The sequence below is a fragment of the Anolis sagrei genome, chromosome 6, assembly GCF_037176765.1.
Source record: "Anolis sagrei isolate rAnoSag1 chromosome 6, rAnoSag1.mat, whole genome shotgun sequence".
In the NCBI taxonomy this organism is placed as follows: domain Eukaryota; kingdom Metazoa; phylum Chordata; class Lepidosauria; order Squamata; family Dactyloidae; genus Anolis; species Anolis sagrei.
In genome coordinates, this window is record NC_090026.1 from 105049558 (window position 1) to 105069139 (window position 19582).

Consider the following 19582-nt stretch of genomic DNA (forward strand, 5'->3'; position numbering starts at 1 on the left):
TTGCAAGTTCAAGTCTGACTATCTCTCCAGGTATAATCCTTTCAATGGAAAGGGCTAATTAGCATTGCAGAGAAACAACTACAACTTTCATTCACTTAATTGGAGTAAGACTTTAAGGATAAAGTAAGAGTTGGAGTAAGACTTTGGAACCACTGGCAATCATCTTTGAGAGCTCTTGGAGAATGGGACAAGTTCCAGCAGATTGGGGGAGGGGAAATGTGGTCCCTACCTTCAAGAAAGGAAAAAAGGACAACCCAGACAATTGCTGTTTGGTCAGCCTTACGTCGATACCAGGCAAGATTCTGGAAAAGATAATTAAGGAAGTAGTCTGCAAACACTTAGAAACGAATGTGGTCATCGCTAATAGTCAACAAGGATTTATAAAAAACAAGTCATACCAGACTAATTTGATCTCTTTTTTTCGATAGAGTTACAAGTTGGGTAGATGCGGGGAATGCCTTCGACAAGGCCTTCGACAAGGTCCCCCATGGCCTTCTGGCAAACAAACTAGTCAAATGTGGGCTAGGCAATGCCTCTATTAAGTGGATCTGTAATTGGTTCAGTGAACGAAGCCAGAGGATGCTCACCAATGCTTCCTCTTGATCCTGGAAATAATTGATGAGTGGAGTGCTGCAGGGTTCCGTTCTGGGCCCAGTCCTGTTCAACAACTTTATTAATGACTTAGATGAAGGGCTAGAAGGCATGATCATCAAGTTTGCAGACGACACCAAATTGGGAGGGATAGCCAATACTCCAGAAGACAGGAACAGAATTCAAAACGATTTTGACAGATTAGAGAGATGGACCAAAACTAACAAAATGAAGTTCAACAGTGACAAATGCAAGATACACCACTTAGGCAGAAAAAATGAAATGCAAAGATACAGAATGGGGGACGATGCCTGGCTTGAGAGCAGTATGTGTGGAAAAGATCTTGGAGTCCTGGTTGACAACAAGTTAATAATGAGTCAAAAATGTCATGCAGCAGCTTAAAAACTCATTGGTTTTTGGCCTGCAAAAATAGGAGCATAGTGTCTAGATCCAGGGAAGATATGCTACCCCTCTATTCTTCCTTGATCAAACCACACCTGGAAGCACACTGTGTTCAATTCTAGTCACAAGCTGGAATATGTCCAGAGGAGAGTGACGAGAATGATCAAGGGTCTGGAGTACAAGCCCTATGAGGAGCGACTTAAAGAGTTGGGCATGGTTAGCCTGTAGAAGAGAAGGCTGAGAGGAGACATGATGGTCATGTATAAATATGTGAGGTTAAGTCATAGGGAAAAGGAAGCAAGCTTGTTTTCCGCTGCCCTGGAAACGAGAACATGGAGATTCCACCTGAACATTAGGAACAACTTCCTGACTGTAAGAGCTGTTCAGCAGTGGAATGCTCTGCCCCAGAGTGTGGTGGAGGCTCCTCTTTGGAGGCTTTAAAAGAGAAGCTGGATGACCATCTGTCGAGGGTGCTTTGAATGTGATCTTCCTGCTTCTTGGCAGGAGTTGGACTGGATGGCCCATGAGGTCTCTTCCAACTCTATGATTCTATGAAAGGGCCTATCTCCCATAGAAAGATACAGTACATTTCTATGGCAAATCTTACATACTAGACTCTGATGGACCTGGTCTCACATGTTCATCTATATACTAATCAGAGCTGGGAAATTTAGATTGCTAGCTATTGTTGGACTAGAATTCCCAGCAACACTAGCCATTATATTTGCTTGGGAGAGCTGTTGCTATCGATCAAGATCTGGAGGTTCCCATTCCTGAGCTTCCTGGTAGGAAACATGCAGACACATCACTGCTCAAGAAATCTATGCATTGATATAATGAAGTGGTCTTTGAGTTGGAGCATAGCAGCCTTTCTATTAAATATAGGCTAAGAAAAGCATGATAGATTTTTATGTTCCTAAAAGAAGAACATTCTGTAGTCAGGTTTCATAGGTAAAATATGTAGAATTCCTTAACAAACAGTGTCCTCCAATAGGAGCGTAGGACCACTCCCTGTAGGATCCATGGATCTGAAATGGAAAAGAGACTTGCTGAATATTAATGGCTCCCAACCACCTGGCAGCATTTACACCACAGCTTGGGAAACAATCAGCCAATGGCACTGAAACGCCTTAATGTTTTGCACTGAAATATGAGGTTGACCAGTTTCAATCTGTGGTAATGGAATAAACAGACCTTCCGTGAGGTTTAGGAATGGAGTCCAAACCCATTCCGAGTCTTCGTAGTTCATTAAGTAGGTTTATTATGTTACATCAGCAACATTGTCTTTTAGGGAAGGAAAGATGAACTGTTAACAATCAACCAGAATAACTTTAGAATTTACAACAGGCGGAGGAATAACAGGCTATCATATTTTGAGGGGTTTGGTGGGTAACCAAATCTCACATCCAGAAGTGACACCAACAGTTCAATCACTAATTTGACGTTCAACAGGAAAGTATGTGCAGGTTCCTCCCTTTAGGTGTAATCAGATTTCCCGACATTTCCCTTCTCAAATCTATTAGAACTAAATATCTGTACTTCATATCTCCTTTTTAGGATGCTGAAGTCTATCTAGATTATCTGTAAAATCAGGAGAACTCACATGTGTACTTTGATCTTGTTTCATCCTTGGAACTTTTAGAAGTGGAGGCAACTAGTATACTTTGCACTTCATTTTGGTATTATTATTATTATTATTATTATTTATTAATTAAGCCTCTTCAACATACATTTTTCAGATTCTTTTCACCTGAAGTCTTTTTTATTAAAAAAAATAGAATTATGACTTAGCAGTAGAAAAAAGTATTGTGTTCTGGTTTTTGAAGAACAAGTGGTAGCATTGCTTCAAATTTCACAGAAAGGTATTGGAGAAAGAACAAAATAAACAATTCACTATACCATCATGTTTTCATGAAGCAAACATGCTCATTTACACTATTCTTTTTGCCAGAGTAGTGCAAACAAAATAGAATCAATGTATATATATGGTAAGTCATTTTTCCTCAATTTCTAGTCACTCACCTGTGGCCATCCATAGTCAGCCATCTGGATATAAGAATTGGAAGTTGAAAGACACAAGTCTGAAAGGGCTGAAGCTCTCTCTCTCTCTCTCTCTCTCTCTCTCTCTCTCTCTCTCTCTCTCTCTCTCTATATATATATATATATATAGAGAGAGAGAGAGAGAGAGAGAGAGAGGGAGGGAGGGAGGGAGAGAAAGGGAAAGAAAGAGAGAGAGTGTGTAAAGGTGACATTAAATCTAACTGCATTTGACTCTGGAGGTTGGTGCACATCTCCATTTCTAAGCTGAAGAGCTGGCATTGTCCATAGACACTTACAAGGCTGGCATGACTGCTTGGAGCACTGTTACCTTCCCACCGAAGTGGTACCTATTGATCTCCTCATATTTGCATGTTTCGGAATGGCTAGGTTGGCAGAAGCTGGGCTAACAGCTGAAGCTCACCCTGCTCACCGGATTTGATCTGCTGACATTTTGGTCAGCAAATTCAGCAGCTCAGTGGTTTAATCCACTGTGCCACTGGAGGGTCCTGTATATATATATCAAGCTTTAAACTCTGAAAGTCTAAAGCTTGTTGTATCGGCAAAAGGTTTTCCAGTTTGTATGCTCACAATTCGTTTCTCTCTCTTACAACACATACAGTAAAACGTGGGACATGACCTTTATGATTACATGGGGACATATATGAAAGCATCCTTGGTTCTTCTTCCAAATATGCAGAACATATATGGCATTTTAATATAGTTAATTCAAAATAGTAGTTTGGAGAGTTTGAATGCATTCCCAGAGCATTTGAAATAAGCACAAGTAAGGGCAGAACATTATCCTGTTTTGTTTTTGTTTTTTTGAGACAAAAGTCAATGATGGGTTTACCCACAGTTTCAGTTTCATGCAATGTAAGGAGCAGAAAAGGAATCTGAATTGTTAGGAACATCTTCAGGGGATTTCTTTTTGAGATCTTGTCCCTGTGAAGATAACTTTCTGGAAAAGTAATATCACACCGAGACCGCCTTGTTTCACAAGAAGAAAAGCAAGAGTATGACCCGTGACAAACATCCTGATTGGGTAAATATTGCCTGTAGAACTGAATGTTTCACCCCCCCCCCCAAATTCTCCAAATCTTCATCAGCTCTCCCCTCTTCCCCCCTGTTTGCACACAGTAGGGCAGCAAAATTGAACAGCAGTGTCTCCACAATACAATGTGAAGTCAGTCAAAACAAGCACCAGTCCTTCGATATTAAAAACATTCCTGCTGTGTCACATCATGGCGCCGGCATAAGCTAAAGTCAAGACTTTATATTGTCAAGAGGCACTAACTTCAGACTGAATTTCAGCATGGATGTTTGCCAGCAAGCATAAATAAAAGAATTCACTCATAAACAATATCTCAAAGCAGTATGTCAAACAGATTTAAAAATTATTATTTTTTGTTTGTTTTTGCAGAAAGGAAAGCAGGTTTGCTACAAGTTAAATACCTGTGAATGTCTGGTTAAGATTCTCTGTTGTGATGTTGATCTCTGATATTTAAAGAAAGGCTTTATAGTAGTGATCAGATATGATGGATACTCACAATGGCAGTGACAAGAAAGCACCCACGATTAATCAGTGTGCAAAGGTTATGGCTTTTTAGCTCTAGGTTACACTTACTTAAAAGGATATCATGTGAAACTGGTAACGTAAGACATAGTTTGATGTTCATTCAGCTTTGGAAGAGCCATCCATAGCAAAATTTACAGGGGAATCACATGTATGAGAATGGCACTAGACTCATATTTCTCATCAAACTAATGTTCAACTTGTGATGTACTAGGATTTAAGCTCCCTTTCACATATACTACTGTCAAGTCGGGTATCACACATTCTGTTGGGTTTCATCCCTGGACTGCACAAGTTTCTTGTGTCATCAAGTCTCCAGTCCTCAATGAGTAGCTAAACTAGAGATAGGATTAGAGTGAGGGATTCTTTCCCCCACATTCCTATGCATGCTTTCCCAGAAAGGGCTTTGTTTTTACTTTTCCTCCTTGCCATTATGTCCTCCCCCTTTGAAGATGTAATAATGGAATCTCTGTGAGGTGACTTCCTTTTAAAATGTATTTTTATTGCCCTGGGCTTGGCCATATGGCCATCCTCCATTGTCCTTTTTCTTCTGCCTTTTACTTCCTTCCAGTGAAGACACAGTTTGCCTCTTTCTCTAGGCAAAATGTAGCTGCATGGATATTTTGACTTTTTATCCTTTTACCTTTTTAAAGAAGATGATATTCAGTAAACTAGTTAGCTTCAATGACTTTTCTATCTAGAATGTATTTCTTTTACTTCAATAAATATTTTGAACCTAAAGTTCTGACTTTGCAATCCTGTGCCATCCTAAGAACAGAAGCTTATCCCAGCTTCGCCACACATAAGTTTCTGCTGGTTATGAAGTACTTCTGGTACTCAGCTATATTTATGGTGGAATCACCCCAACTGAGGGTTATTTTTGAGTTTAACAGCTTGGATTCCTCTACGCATTCTATATCTCTGTATTACTTTTCTTTTTGTCTTTACATTTCTTCCTGTTGAAATTAATTTTGCATTTTGGTCAAACTCTCTAATCTAAGGTCTTTTTGGATTGTTATCCTGTTCTCTGAGGTCTTAACTAATCGCAATTGCAAGTATTCTTCAAATTTGACAAGTGGGACCTCTATTCTGCCATCTAAGTCATTGATAAAGATGTTGAATAGCACTGGTTTTTGCACTGACAGTACAAATAAGTTTGCTGTTCTTATTTATTCTCCTTCACCATGCCTCTTCAAAGTCTGATAATGAAAACCATACCTATGGGCAACCTTGTATGTTCCAAGGCCGATTTCTTGAGTGCTTGGCACCCTGATCATAGTCAGGCCTGTATAGATACAGCATTCAAAATTTCCCATTTATGTCTGCAGACTCAAAAATGGCTGAAAAATGACAGCCCTTGACAGCAGCAAGCTACAAATGTTACTGCAAAGGAGCGCAATGTGCCAAGGAACAGAAATATGAAAAGAGAGCTTTTCTCAAAGTAAGCAATGTCAGTTCATGTGCCTCTCACTCACATTTCTAGGACACTCTGCAGCTGCAACAAATGGACTCCAGCCAGGCTTACCATGACTGATGGTGTTGTTTCCACTGCTGTCACTTTCCATTTTGGGGTTTTGCTTTTTGCTCTTCATTAAAATAGATGTTCATGGGCAGGACTGAATGAAACACACATTCACTTTAGACCCAGTTGCCTTGGATGTGTCAATGACTTCTGTGATAGCTCTCTTGAACTTTGCCGGTCCCACTCATTCAGTTGAAGAGAAAATTAGGAGGACATGCAAAGGAGGTTGCCCAGCCATTGAAAAGAATAGCCCAGCATTTATAGGAGACACATTCAGTTGTCCCTGAATGAGGATTCCCAGGCTTTCACAAGGAAACAGTGTACAACTAGATGTTAACTCTTCTCCTCTTATTAAAAGCCTGATAGAAAATTGTAAACATTTTACAGCCATGCTAAAAAAAAACCTTCAAAGTAAGGCAAAGGAGTAAATGATGTTATTTTGTTTATTTCTTAATCAATATATCCAAAAGATTGCTTTTTTTTAAAAAAACACACAATTGCCAGTGTAAACATGCGTCAGGTACATAGATAATATAAAATATTGCACATACAAAAAAAACCCCTTTCTTATTTGCAAATGATATTTCATCCGTTTAAGAGGGCTGTGTATAATCAATGTACATATTTCAAGTCAGGACATTATTCTGGATAAACTGTGGTTATAATTCAATTATTTGGTATTTACAAAGATTATACAATTAACTTCTTTTGGATGGATGGAAAGGAGGGGGTTTCATAATTTGACCCAGAACTGGAAGTTCCCTTTGTAGACTCTAACACCCAGCATTTTCAAGTCTGCATGGATGATCCATTCACACCAGGTTTCCATAATCCTGAAGTTAACAAATGACTTTTTTTGCAACCCACAAATAAGTTTTCCACATGAACTGGTTCACAGATTTCCCCTATGTTGTTGGTTTTTGAGAGCCAACATAGCGTAATACTTTAGTGTTTGACTAGTACTCTGAAGAAGAGAGTTCGAGTCACTGTTCAGTCACGAATTGCCACTAGGGCGACCTTGGGCAAATCACGCAATCTTAGCTTCAGAGGAAGACAATGATAAACGCCTTCTGAATAAATGTTGCCAAGAAAACTCCATGTTAGGTTTGCCTAGGGTCATCAATGTACATCATAAGTCAGTGTTCCTCAACCTGATGGTCGGGACTCCTGTGGGGGTTGCAAGAGGGTTTCAGAGGGGTTACAAAAGACCATCAGAAAACACATATTTCTGATGGTATTTGGATGGTATTAGGTATTTGGCAGAGAAGCCTGAAGATCTCGCTACCTGTCACTCTCTTCCTTTTGGGAAACAGACGGCAAATCTTCCCACCAAAAGCCCTCCTCTGCTGTGTTTGGCTGGTCTCTCAGCCAGCCTCTCTTTCTGAGACTCCAAGCGGAAAGGGGAGAGCAGACGTGCTTGGCGCATGGCAGAATGGTGCACATGCACGCGTGAGAGAGAGCGGGTGAGGTTGGAAGTAGGCTCGCACCAGTGAGTCCCTTCAAGGCAGGGGGTCCTGTGTGGGAAGTTTGGCTCAATTATATCGGTGGGGTTCAGAATGCTCTTTGATTGTAGGTAAACTATAAATCCCAGCAACTACAACTCTCAAATGACAAAATCAACCCCCCCAACCCCCCCCCCCCGTATTCAAATGTGGGTGTATTGGGTATTAGTGCCAAATTTGGTCCAGTGAATGAAAAAAATCCTGCATATCTGGTATTTACATTACGATTAATAACAGTAGCAAAATAATGAAGTAGCAACAAAAATAATTTTATGTTGGGGGGTCACCACAACATGAGGAACTGTATTAAGGGGTTGCGACATTAGGAAGGTTGAGAAACACTGATCATAAATACATCATAAGTCAAAAACAACTTGAAAGCTCATAGCAACAACATAACCCTGGAAAAAAGTCTAGGGAATGATAAGCTTCCTTGATTTGAACTCCACTCGTTGTTTTCTCCTTTCTAGTTCCTTTGATTTTCATACGGCCTGGTTTCAAAATCATGTGAAATGTAACAATTCTATGATCCAATTTTACAGCGATAAAAAGGAGAGTCATTTTTATAAACTGGTATTTATGACTGAAATTGGTCTGGACTGAGACATCAATACAAACAATTTTGGGAATATATTTCTTTATATCTCATAGTAGGCAACTGAAAAAGCAGAAGTCGCATTATCCTAACAGATATTAAGAAGAAACCTTCTAAAAGTCCAGCTAAAAAATCCATGTTAGAAATTCTGAAATACTAAATTCTTGGGATTTTTTCATTAGCAGCCAACCAACATAACTATTTGGCTGTTTATAAGACAAGCTTGGCTGTAGACAATATCCCACAAGCCTTCTGAAGTAGTTTTGTTCAGAAATCAACAGGTATGATGTTGGCTAACTTTCCCCTTGTTTTATAAAAAGTTGGGAAAATACCATTTCAGAATGCTCAAATGGCTTTAGAGGCAGATTGGTGGAGAGTTCAGGGTTAAGTTGTCTTTTCTCCTGTTTCCAGTCTTATGACAGCACATACTACACAGAAGTACTTTTTTGGCAGTATAACAACTGGGATTATCGGAACTAAATCTAGAACATGGTGTGAAACATGAACTCACTAAACAAGCTATGGAGAAAGGAAGAGACCGAGCAGTTGAGGAATAAAGGCACTTTTATGCTGAAAATTTTACTTCCAGATTCTAAAAAATACCACAGTATTATAGGCACATGGGAAGTTCAAAAGGTCAGACAGCTGTTCATCGCCATTTGAACAAATTTATTTGGAATTCATGGCGAGGACCACCATGCCATTGCAAGATGGCCTGGTCCAGTCATTACTAAGCCTACAAACTGATTCCAGAAGTTGATGGGATGTCTTGGACTCTTGGTGAATTTGATCAATGGACTGTCCCTCTGCAGCCTACAGTTAAGAAGATATATACTGCATTCATAATCGTCAACCAAGAAATAGCAGTCAACTGTGAGTAACAAAAACTCTATTTCAGAAATCAGATGTGCACTTTGTATCTCAGCGATGCTCTTATTTTTAGACATAAAAATGCATACACATAGGTCAGCTCTCTGCAGAAAAAAATGCTATTCCATGTAGTTGAGTTTCCATGCCCAGATCAGTCTTTTATCAGTACATGAACTAGGGTCTCTAAGTGTTGATTAATAAACGGAAGAAGGAAAACAGACATTTATTCTTAACTATTAGACATCTTCTGGAGCACCTTTCCTAGAAATATCAGGGGAGCAAGCCCTTCTACTTCCAAAAGCAAAAGAAATAGCTCCTACATTGGTTTCAGATGAGATGAGAACCAAAACTCTTCTAAATGTTTCCCCAGCAACAGCAAGAATATCCCTGTGGGCAGGAAAATCAGGCAATTCCAACTGGGTGACCCCCACGAGGGTCTTCCTCTAGGGGCAAACCAAGAATGGGCAACTTGGATGTCCCTGAACAGACTCAGAAGTGGAGTGGGCGGATCAAAAGACAACCTGGCAAAATGGCACTATCTAGAAGAATCCTCCACCTTCTGTGACTTTATGCTTGTCCACAATGTCCTGCCTCATGTACAGAGGAAGAATTGTTTAAAGCTACAGACAATACAGTTGCTCTTGCCCGTTTTTGGTCCAAAACTATTTTAACTGTTTGTGATCCCTTTATTTTATCAGTTTTAAATTTATTTATTTATTTATGCAATGCTTTTGACATGAAATATATATTGGTTTCAGATGCATATTTGGATACCTCTTTGAAACGTGTTTTCCAGTTTTGATCTCCTAGCCAGATGGGACATCCTGAGATCAGGAATGGTATATTGATTCCTCAACCATGGAATATCATTTCTTCCTCTGAATCATCTGTGGTTGTTCCAAATGACAACAAGAGAAGGATATTCTGTGTTGCCAGTGGAACAGATAATCAAAGGAAGAGCTCATAAAAAAGACTCATTAATGAGGTTTATATCAAAGCAGAGGCTTAACTAATGTTGTTTTAATTCACATAAGATCTTTTTTCTCTGTCAGGTTTTCATCATATCTTCTACAATGATTTTGATCAGAAATGTAGCTTGACTTACTTACCAAAAGCAAATGAATTCTCTTACAGGAATACAAGATTAGTACATTTTGTATTTATTCTATGTTTTCCCTACAAATTGACACACGTCTCTGGAATGGAATACCAGTCTTCTTATATCGGACAATTGCAATGATATCTTAATCTGTTATGTTAGTGCTTGGTGTGATTAAATAAATGGATATCCCAAAGAATGGGATTAAACTAGAAAATCTTCAGGGATTTTTCAGGTTTGCAGGTCTATGATTTTTCATTATACATCCCATCTTCTAAAATAGTATGCAACTCCGTTTCTTTCCAAACTCTTATTATTGATATATGGAATGTGCAGGATACATTCTCTCTATTTATATACACAATACCGAGGTCATTGCCATCAGGACAAAACTTCATGACCTGTTTTTGTTAAGATGCCCAGTCTACAAAAAGATTGAAAAATAAATAACCATGCCTTGCTTATGAAAAAGTATTTTTACAGGTTCTGCTTTTGCTTTTCGGAGGTACTTCAAGAGGGCCATCAAAATTGCTTCTCTCCCTGAGCCAGAGTTTCATAGAAGTTCTCATCTTTAGGGAGGTGCCACAATGTTCTGTCAACATATAGCGGAGTCTGAACATTTCATCTTGCTCATCCTTAAGGCATATGGCAGCACAGGATTTCCATCCTTGCATGGTTCCAATGAAGAGTGCTTCTGATGTATCCCATGTGCTGTGAAAAAGAATCACCTTTTGAATAAAGTGATTTGGTTTTTGCTTAACCTTCTTTTGCTCAATAGCTGGATGTATTTTTGAGGCAGCAACAATATTTTCTGCCATCATGCAGCCATGGTGCAGCAAGAATGTATCTAATGTTGCATTGGCCATGCTGGCACTTTGCAAGTCTTCAAATACTCTGCAGGACCCTTCTATGCATCAGTAGTCTTGTCACTTGTCAGTTGTTCCCGGTCAGCCATGTCATCTCGAGGAGGCCTGGCTCGATCAAAGAAGCCACACTAGAACAAAAGAAACAGACAAGGGTTGACAAGCCCATTAGATAAGCAAGCAGGATCAAATCATGTATCCCATCCTGCTACTGAGGCCAAATATAGCAACAGTCAGCCTCCTGAACAAAACAAGATGCCTCACTTGGCTTTACAAATCCAGTCTAACTTCATCTGTTTGTACAAATCCATTTTCAATCTATTGTTGAAGGCTGGTTTCAAGCTGGTTCACAAGTGTTTGGGGTGGTGGTATCCTAACAGCTATACCCAGAAAAAAAAACTTACAACCTGCTATGTTACTGCAGGGTTGTGCACCTTGGTTTCTGCAGAGAGGGATGTATTTTATGTGGCATAGATTTGGATAGCAGCCTCTCTGGAGAGACAGTGCGGTGCTATGATTTGAGTGTTGGACTGGGGTGCACCTATGATGTAGAATTAATACAGTTTGACACCACGTGAACTGCCATGGCTCAATGCTATGGAATCGTGGTAGTTGTAGGTATCTTTGCCAAAGAGTACTGGTATCTCACTGAACAACAAATCCTATGACTCCATAACATTAAGTCATGGCAATTAAAGTGGTATCAAACTACATTAATTATTTCTATAGTATGGATGGACTCTAGGAAATCAGGGTTCAGATCCGTGCTGATGGAAATCCACTGAGTGAGCCTAGACAAGTCAGATTTTTTCAGCCTTAGAGGAAGGCAACAACCAACCTCTTCTGACTATAAGTTGTTAGGAAAACCCAGTGACAGGATCTCCATAAATCAGAGTTACTTGAGGGCACATAACAATAAAATGGAATCCTACAGTTCTTTATCTTGTCAACATGAATGCAATTTATTTTGTTCTTAAGATGGTGGAATGTTCCTGTCAGTGGTGAAAACTAGGTGTTCAGTATTAGGAGATCTTTCTTCTTCACATTAGAGAGTTAAAGACTGAAACTCTTCACAGATGTGGACCATGAATCATCTGGTGGGCCAGAACTGGTGCGTCTTCTACTCTGTTGAATCATATCCATGCACTTGCTGTTTCGTATTAATTTATTCTGGGACTGAGGTCTTCTCCAAATATGGAGGCAAGATGGAGGGCAGATTATGAAATGAGGAGGGCCTGGTAGTTGGAAAACAGCTTCTCACCTGCTTGATCTCCATGGCTGGTTTTGATTATTTGTTCAAATGGAGATGATATAAAGGAAAGGAATGTGCATTTAAAATTAGATCTCTGTGAGGCAGAGGGAAGGCATCTTTTGGAATGATGACTAACAAAGACTCATGCACACCCAGTTCTTATGAAATTCTTCCTTTGCCAGGGTTATGTAACTTATATGTCCCCACAAGCTGAATGGAGCCCACCTCCTTTGTCTGGAAAAGACATAGACAATGACATGACAGATCTCCAGATTTTGTCATCTATATTTACCTGGAAATATAGATGGCAAATATATTACTTGGAAAATATATAGCATGCTAAAGACTTGGCTTTGTAGGTAGGTAGACTGCATTTAGACTGTTGGGTCAGAGCTTCTACTGACCTATACACAGATATTTCACAACTTCTAATGGGCTGTGAAACTCATTACAAAGCCCCTGAAAAGGAACATATACCACTACTATCACACAGTTAAAGCATCTCTATTTGTTCTATTTCCCATCATGTTTTGGACAATACAACTTTTTTTTTGGGGGGGGGTGATCTAAAAATGAAAAAAGTGACTTAAAATATGGAAAATTCCCTCAAAAGCCATTTATAGTTCCCAAACTAATAAAAGAATTAGCATAAGAATGAAGTGACTCATACATGGAAAAAAACAATTATAATAATTATGTTTTTCCTGTGCCTTCATTAGCACCAAAAAGTAATGTGTTTCAGGCATTGCTTGTGAGGTGTTAAATTCCAAAGTCAAGAAGGCTTTCCTTACAACATCTGCTCCATTGACATTCAGGGCATGAGAGTTTCTAGCATATTATAATCGTTCAGGTAAAAATAATTGGAGACGGTTAGGATGGAATGGGAAAAGTTATATTTTATCCCTCATACTCCGAATATGTGATGCCTAACAATTATTTATTTATTATTTATTAACTTGATTTGTACCCCGCTACCATCTCCCCAAGGGACTCAATGCGGCTTACATGAGGCCGAGCCCAAACACAACAATAGAAGCAATAAAACATCAATACAAGTAATTAAAAACATAGACAATAAAATACACAACATTATCAAAAAATAAATAAAAGCAACACATAAAACATGATAAAATACACCTAAGTAATCAGTCCAAGAAAGAAACTGGGGAAAAACCCTCAAGATCATGAAACAATGTGGGGAGTACTCTATTAGGACAGAACAACCAATGGAGTCATTAATTCATGTGATATTGACAACAATGTTTAAAAGTTAGATTTTTGGACTACAACTTCCCAGAGGCTCTCAACCAGCACGTCCACTAGCTGGTGTGGGGATTCTGGAAGTTATAGTTCTAAATACCCAAGCTGTCCAACCTCTGAGAAGACAGTTAGGAAATCAGCTCCTGTCACGGTGAAAATTAAGCTATGTCTCTGATGTGCAACAGTGAGTTTTAGGCACTTTGAAGTCAACTGTTTCTAAGTCCCCAAACCCAATCCTTGTAAACTGCCAGCGACTTCAGTGACTGCAAGTCTTTAGTGATGTAGTTAAAAACATCAAACAGAACCTACCAATATTAAAATAAAATCACTTGCAGCCCTGACAGTATAGGCAATTCTCTAGAGTGCAAGATCACATTACAAAAGATAATTCCTCGGGGTTTTGAGGAGGAATCAAAGCTCAAAATGCTTGTTTGCAAAACATTCTGGTTTTCTTGAACAAAAGAAGATCATAAGTCTTGGGGATCCCAGCCCATCTCTCACTGCTCCCTTCTGATGAGCATTTAATAAAGTGAGACTTTGAAAACAGCCTGCCTCTTTTTAAAGGACAGTAAAACAAACATGACTATCATTCAAAACAAACAACACACCCATCTCAGATCTCTGGGATTATTTTGCGCAGAAGATCATCAATTATTTTGTTTCTGCATGCATTCCCCCCCCCCCACCTTCCCTCCGTGTTTGATGTTATTAGTATCCACATTTGTTCAACATACCTTCCACAAAGCTAACGTCAACATAGCCAGGACCAGCAAGCCAAGGAGTATGGCTAAAACTATAACCCACAGCGGGATTGCAAAGGAAATGTTTGGAGTGGCCCAAATAACAGATGTTTTAATCTGAAACAGAAGATTTAAAATAATGAATAAAGTTATCATATAACTTGAATATGAAGGAAAGCAATTATAAATCAACAAAAAACAGTCCATTAAAATTGATCATGGGCAATAACTTTCAGAACCACGTCAAGAAAATTTGCTGCCTGAGATGAAATACATGTAATCACCTGTCTGGTACCTCTTCCCAATTTCAATGCTTGTGATGGAACTTGAGGCATCATGCTATAGTAGTGGTTACCAGCCTGTTGTCCGTGGACCACCAGTCATCTGCAAGAACTAAAATATGATCCACAGCCTCACTGTTACTACACTGTGGCAACGAGAGCAACTGGTCTTGCAAAACCCTCTCATAGTGCTGAGGCTTATTAAATATGATTTCTGTGAGTGAGCAGATGGTGACTACTGGATGGCATATGTTCTGTATCAGAAACCTGAGCTGAAGTGGCCTATCCAATGTAATTTTCTGAATCAGCACCCCAAATAAGCAAACCAAATCTAAAATTGACCAAAAACTGATTCGTAACCCTTATGGTACTAATGTTGCCATAGGAATACTTCATTTACTATAGGAATACTTCATTTAACAAAGCCCTTGGCAAATCAGCACCTCTCTACAAATTCCTTTCATGTCCACTGAGACCTTCATTTTCCTTTTTGTCCTTCTAGCTGGAAGGTTTTTTTTAAAAGCAGCAATGGCATTGGAAGGATTGTGAAAGACCGTAAGAGAAGCATAATTTTTTCAGGTTGCAGCAGCGTGCCATTAGTAAATGATGCAATAAAGCTCGAGATGGGAAAGAAAGGGATTCTGTTTTATCTGATGCTACTGTAGTTGTTTCTGCCTTCCTACAATTAGCAAGGTAAACAGCAACTGCCCCTAAACCACTTACTGAACACCTGTGAATAGCTAAACATAGAAAGCTGAAAGCACCTGTCTCATCAGCTTCCCCCAACATGTTAAAAAAGGATGTGCACAAAATGGAAATGCTAAGAAAAGTGGATGAGCTGGAGAAAGGAAAAACACATCCCTGGATGCCTTTGCCTAAAAGCATTCAAATAATCTTTTGAAAGTTAAAAATATTTGTATTTACTTGTTTATACAAGGCATACCTGACCCAGTTGTTATATTTCACATATGCATATTGTTAGTTTTGGATAAAAGGTTTGTAGGAACATGTTGAACTGTTCCTCTTTTTGTGGTGGAGAAAACCTATTTCTATTGTTCCCATGTTATTTCTGCCTCTGGCACCAAATATTCTGTTAAAGAAGTCATGCCTAAAAACACATTTACTTCATTAACTGGGGTATAACTGCAGTCTGAGCAAGAACAACTCAGAGATTCAATGAAATGAGTTACAAGACTAAACCCTTGCTTCGAGTTAGATCCAATGGTTAGTCCCATCTAGAATCAACCACGGAATTAACGAGGACTTGATAAGTCAACATATATGTCCTATTTATTCAATGGCTCTACTGTTTTTGGAATTAACAATTCAACTTAGCTAGTAAATGAATACTTTAAAACATGGCAAATTCTTGTGTTTGTACTTGACTATGCTTTTCTGAATGAAAAATGTCCAATGAGGTGATTTGCAGAAAACCACACTACCTAGGATTGCTAGAATTACATTGGTTTGCATTTATCTTGTGGTTTAAACTAAATACATCTGAGTTCCTCTAGGTAATGGTGTAAGAAAGGGTCAATTCCAAAATAGTTACCGCCTGTATTGCATTGTGGTCTGACACAGCCACATACCTTCTTAAAGTCTGGGCAAGCAGCCCTAGTTGCACAAATCCAAAAAGACACAATACAGTCTTTTTATGGCAGGAACTACATTAAAAATATCAGTTCTGATTTTTTCGGGGGCATTTCAACCTACAAATTAGTGTAACTTACAGAACTGCAGGTAATATATTTATGACACTTTAGACATGTAATTTTAAATTAAATGGAAATGTGAAATGCATTAACACTACTGTCCCACATTCTGGCTGAATCCTTACCATAAAAGATGACCCAAAAAACAGATTTTACGAAACTATTGAAATATATTTAAGCTTTGGTTATGCTTCGTCTCCAGAGGACAATGATATACATTCCAAAAGAGAAAACATTATATGTGTTTTCCCAACCCAGCCCATTTTCAAACATTTCAGAACTCTCTGTCTGTAGATTTATACATGAAACACTTCATTTCCATCTATTTGAGGTATATGGTAGCAGTGACTTCCAATGCTACCTGTTCTGGTTAACTAGAATGTGAACATTGAAATCCTGCCATTACTTTGTAATGTAGAGATGGATATTTTGCTCATTTCGTGTCAAAAGCATTTTACAAATAAGTATAAAACTGATAAAATAGAGGGAGCACAAATGGCTAAATAATTTTAGATCAAAAATGGGCAACAGCGACCGCATTGTCTGTAGCTTTAAACAATTCTTCCTCTGTGCATGAGGCAGGACATTGTGGGCAAGCATACAGATGTGGAGTTGCTTGTTCTGCTCCACAGTCGCTCAGGGTGGAGGATTCTTTTAGGTAGTTCCATTTTGTCAGGTTGTCTTTTGATCTGCCCACTCCACTTCTGAGTCTGTTCAGAGACTTCCAAGCCCATTCTTGGTTTGCCCCTGGAGGAAGACCCTCGTGGGGGGCCATCCAATTGGGATTTCCTGGTTTAGCTGCCCAGAGGGATGTTCTTGCTGTTGCTGGGGGAACATTAAGAGGAGTGGTGGTTCTCATGAAGATTTTCCTTGATTTAAGTCTACTGGGAGTAGGCTGTTAGCTTTCACAGTGCGTGGCTTTCACAGACCTTATTTCTCTCACAGTTAGCAGCAACTTCCCGTCACACATCAGGGGGGCAATGCCAGCTAGATTATAATTGTAGGTTTGAGGCATCCTGTGATTATTCAGCATGTTTCATTCAGTGCTATATTCACCTGCTTTGCATGGATAGACTTGTGCTAAACAGGGCAGGCATACTCAGCAGTTGAGTAAGACAAGGCCAGGGCTGATGTTCTTATTAATTAGGACATTGCGTGTGACATTTTAGGTATACAGGAGATGGATATGATAGAAGCTAACAATATTGGGAATTCTGCCTATCTCTTAACTGTACTGATGCTACCTGTGGTCAAGTAAGCACCCTATAGTGAACTCTAGAACACCTAGTTCTTACTGTAAGAGAAATCAGCTGAGTCAATTATATTTGCAGATATTCAAAATAACTAGGACTCAGCCTCAGTATAACGTTTCAAAAATATTACATTTTTGGATCATTGCTCCCCAAGTCTAGCAGAATTAGCATAGGGAGGAGAAATTACTGGATTTGGAGTCCAAAGAAATAACTCTTCCAGACTCTGGTGTGAATGGACTCGGAGCACAACTTTGAAACCAACAGGGATATTACTTGGATTTGAGACAGATAAATATTTTCCAAAGAAGTCCTGCTTCTCTGTTTTCTCTATCTCTCACTCTTCTTTAGCTCCCTGCTTGGTGAATGGCCAACTTGTCCTCTCACTAATTCAATTTGCAATCGCTCCTTTTTAGTCTGAATTTCTCTGATTCATCCTCTTAAGAGCCACTACCCTTGGGTGAACTTTATGAGGCAGTACTGACAGCGATGGGAGCAAAAGGAGGAAAAAGAGTATGGGTTGCATAACCCTATGGGGCTGTCACATTCACATGAGACATGCAGCTTGTTAATTTTGTTCCTGACATTTCTAGTAAAACCATTTCTCAAAGATGGGCTTATACTCACATTTAGTGTATAAGTTCTTAGCCATTTTGTGTCCTGAAACAATAAAATACAAAAAAACCCCAAACAACCTCAAAACAACCCACAAGCACCTTTTAAGCTCTTGTTATCAACTGCGGAGGCATTCTAGGTCATTCTAGGTCAGAAAGTCCAATAGTCCTAGTGAAAGCGACACATGTTAATTAGCCAATAAATATTTTTGAATGGTGTTCTCTGTGTTCCTTAACAAGGCATTAGCTGGCAGGAAAACACAAGGGCAGGATGAGAAGAAGGGGGGAAGGTCAGATGCTCTATGGGCAACGATCCTCTTTAGACAGAGCACTCAGTCAAGGAGAAGAACAAAGAAGTGTAGAAATTTCCAGGATGTAGCTCTCAGCAAGACAGCATCTAGGATTAACAACCAAATAGCAGAATTGGACTTTTTCTCATCTTAAGGAGATAGCAATTAGCAAATGCTGGTGTTGTGCACAAACAAAGGAATATTAGTGCTTTTAGGCATTGATCCCCAGGTAGAAAAGGTGTCTGAAAATGGCAGAAAGGTGTTGGGAGAAGAAAATTGATTCCAGTTGAAGGAAGATTTATTTGCCACTACAGATGGCTTTTAGACACAGAATAAGGGAGAATATTATTTGCCTCTGATGATAAAATGTCTTCATTTGGTTCTAACTGCAGCTAAGAAGTAAGAGTCACAGGTGAATCCCATGAGTTTAGTTCACTTTGGAAAGCAAAAAGTGGAGACTTAAGATAATCTTTTGTTTTATTCAGAGGTAAGCAGGCATTTCTATAGGACAAGAAACCCTCACAAAGAGTACTTGGACAATTATCTAGAGTTAAACTCGATTTCAGACACATCTAGTGTTCAACCACCTTGAATCCCATTTTGGAAGAAAGGTGAGGTATGAATTCAACAAACGAACATGTTTCCAATGCTGTTTCAGATTTCTGTCTGCTCCTTTCCTCAGGCTCTGATGGGCTCTCATTCAAAAATATGCAGAGAAATTCCCAACTATCAGGAGACCACCTTCTAACCTTTAGTGCCCATTACTAACAAGGAGATAGACCTGCTTCCACCACAGAAATCAAGAGTTCCAATATATTTACAGAAGAGAATCAAGAGATAGATCACAGAAAAGTAATGCCCATCCCCTTTCTTAGCAATGGGATGAACTAGAGCAGTGGTTCCCAACTTTTCTTTGACCAGGGACGGCTTGACCAAGGACCACTTTGACCAGGGACCACTCTGGCCAGGAACCATTCTCCAACATTAGTACCAAAAGGCTTACGAATCAGTTTTTGGTCAACTTTAGATTCAGTTTGGTTATTTGGGGTGCTGATTCAGAAAACTGAATTGGGTCAGCTCTAGTTTCTGATCCAGAACATATGCCATCCAGTAATCACCATCTGCT

The 19582-nt window shown here is 39.2% G+C and overlaps 1 protein-coding gene across 1 annotated transcript in view; it reads right to left on the reverse strand.

Annotated features, from left to right (window-relative positions):
* Positions 1-10234: 10234 nt before the first annotated feature.
* The window catches only part of ITGA8 (integrin subunit alpha 8), a 148119-nt gene continuing 138771 nt past the window's right edge, over positions 10235-19582 (reverse strand). The window contains exons 29-30 of the mRNA XM_060782332.2: positions 14304-14426; positions 10235-11188 (exon numbers count right to left, since the gene is read on the reverse strand). Of these exons, the coding sequence (XP_060638315.2) occupies positions 11102-11188; positions 14304-14426 (210 nt within the window). The 3' untranslated portion in view covers positions 10235-11101. The remainder of the gene's footprint in view (positions 11189-14303; positions 14427-19582) is intronic.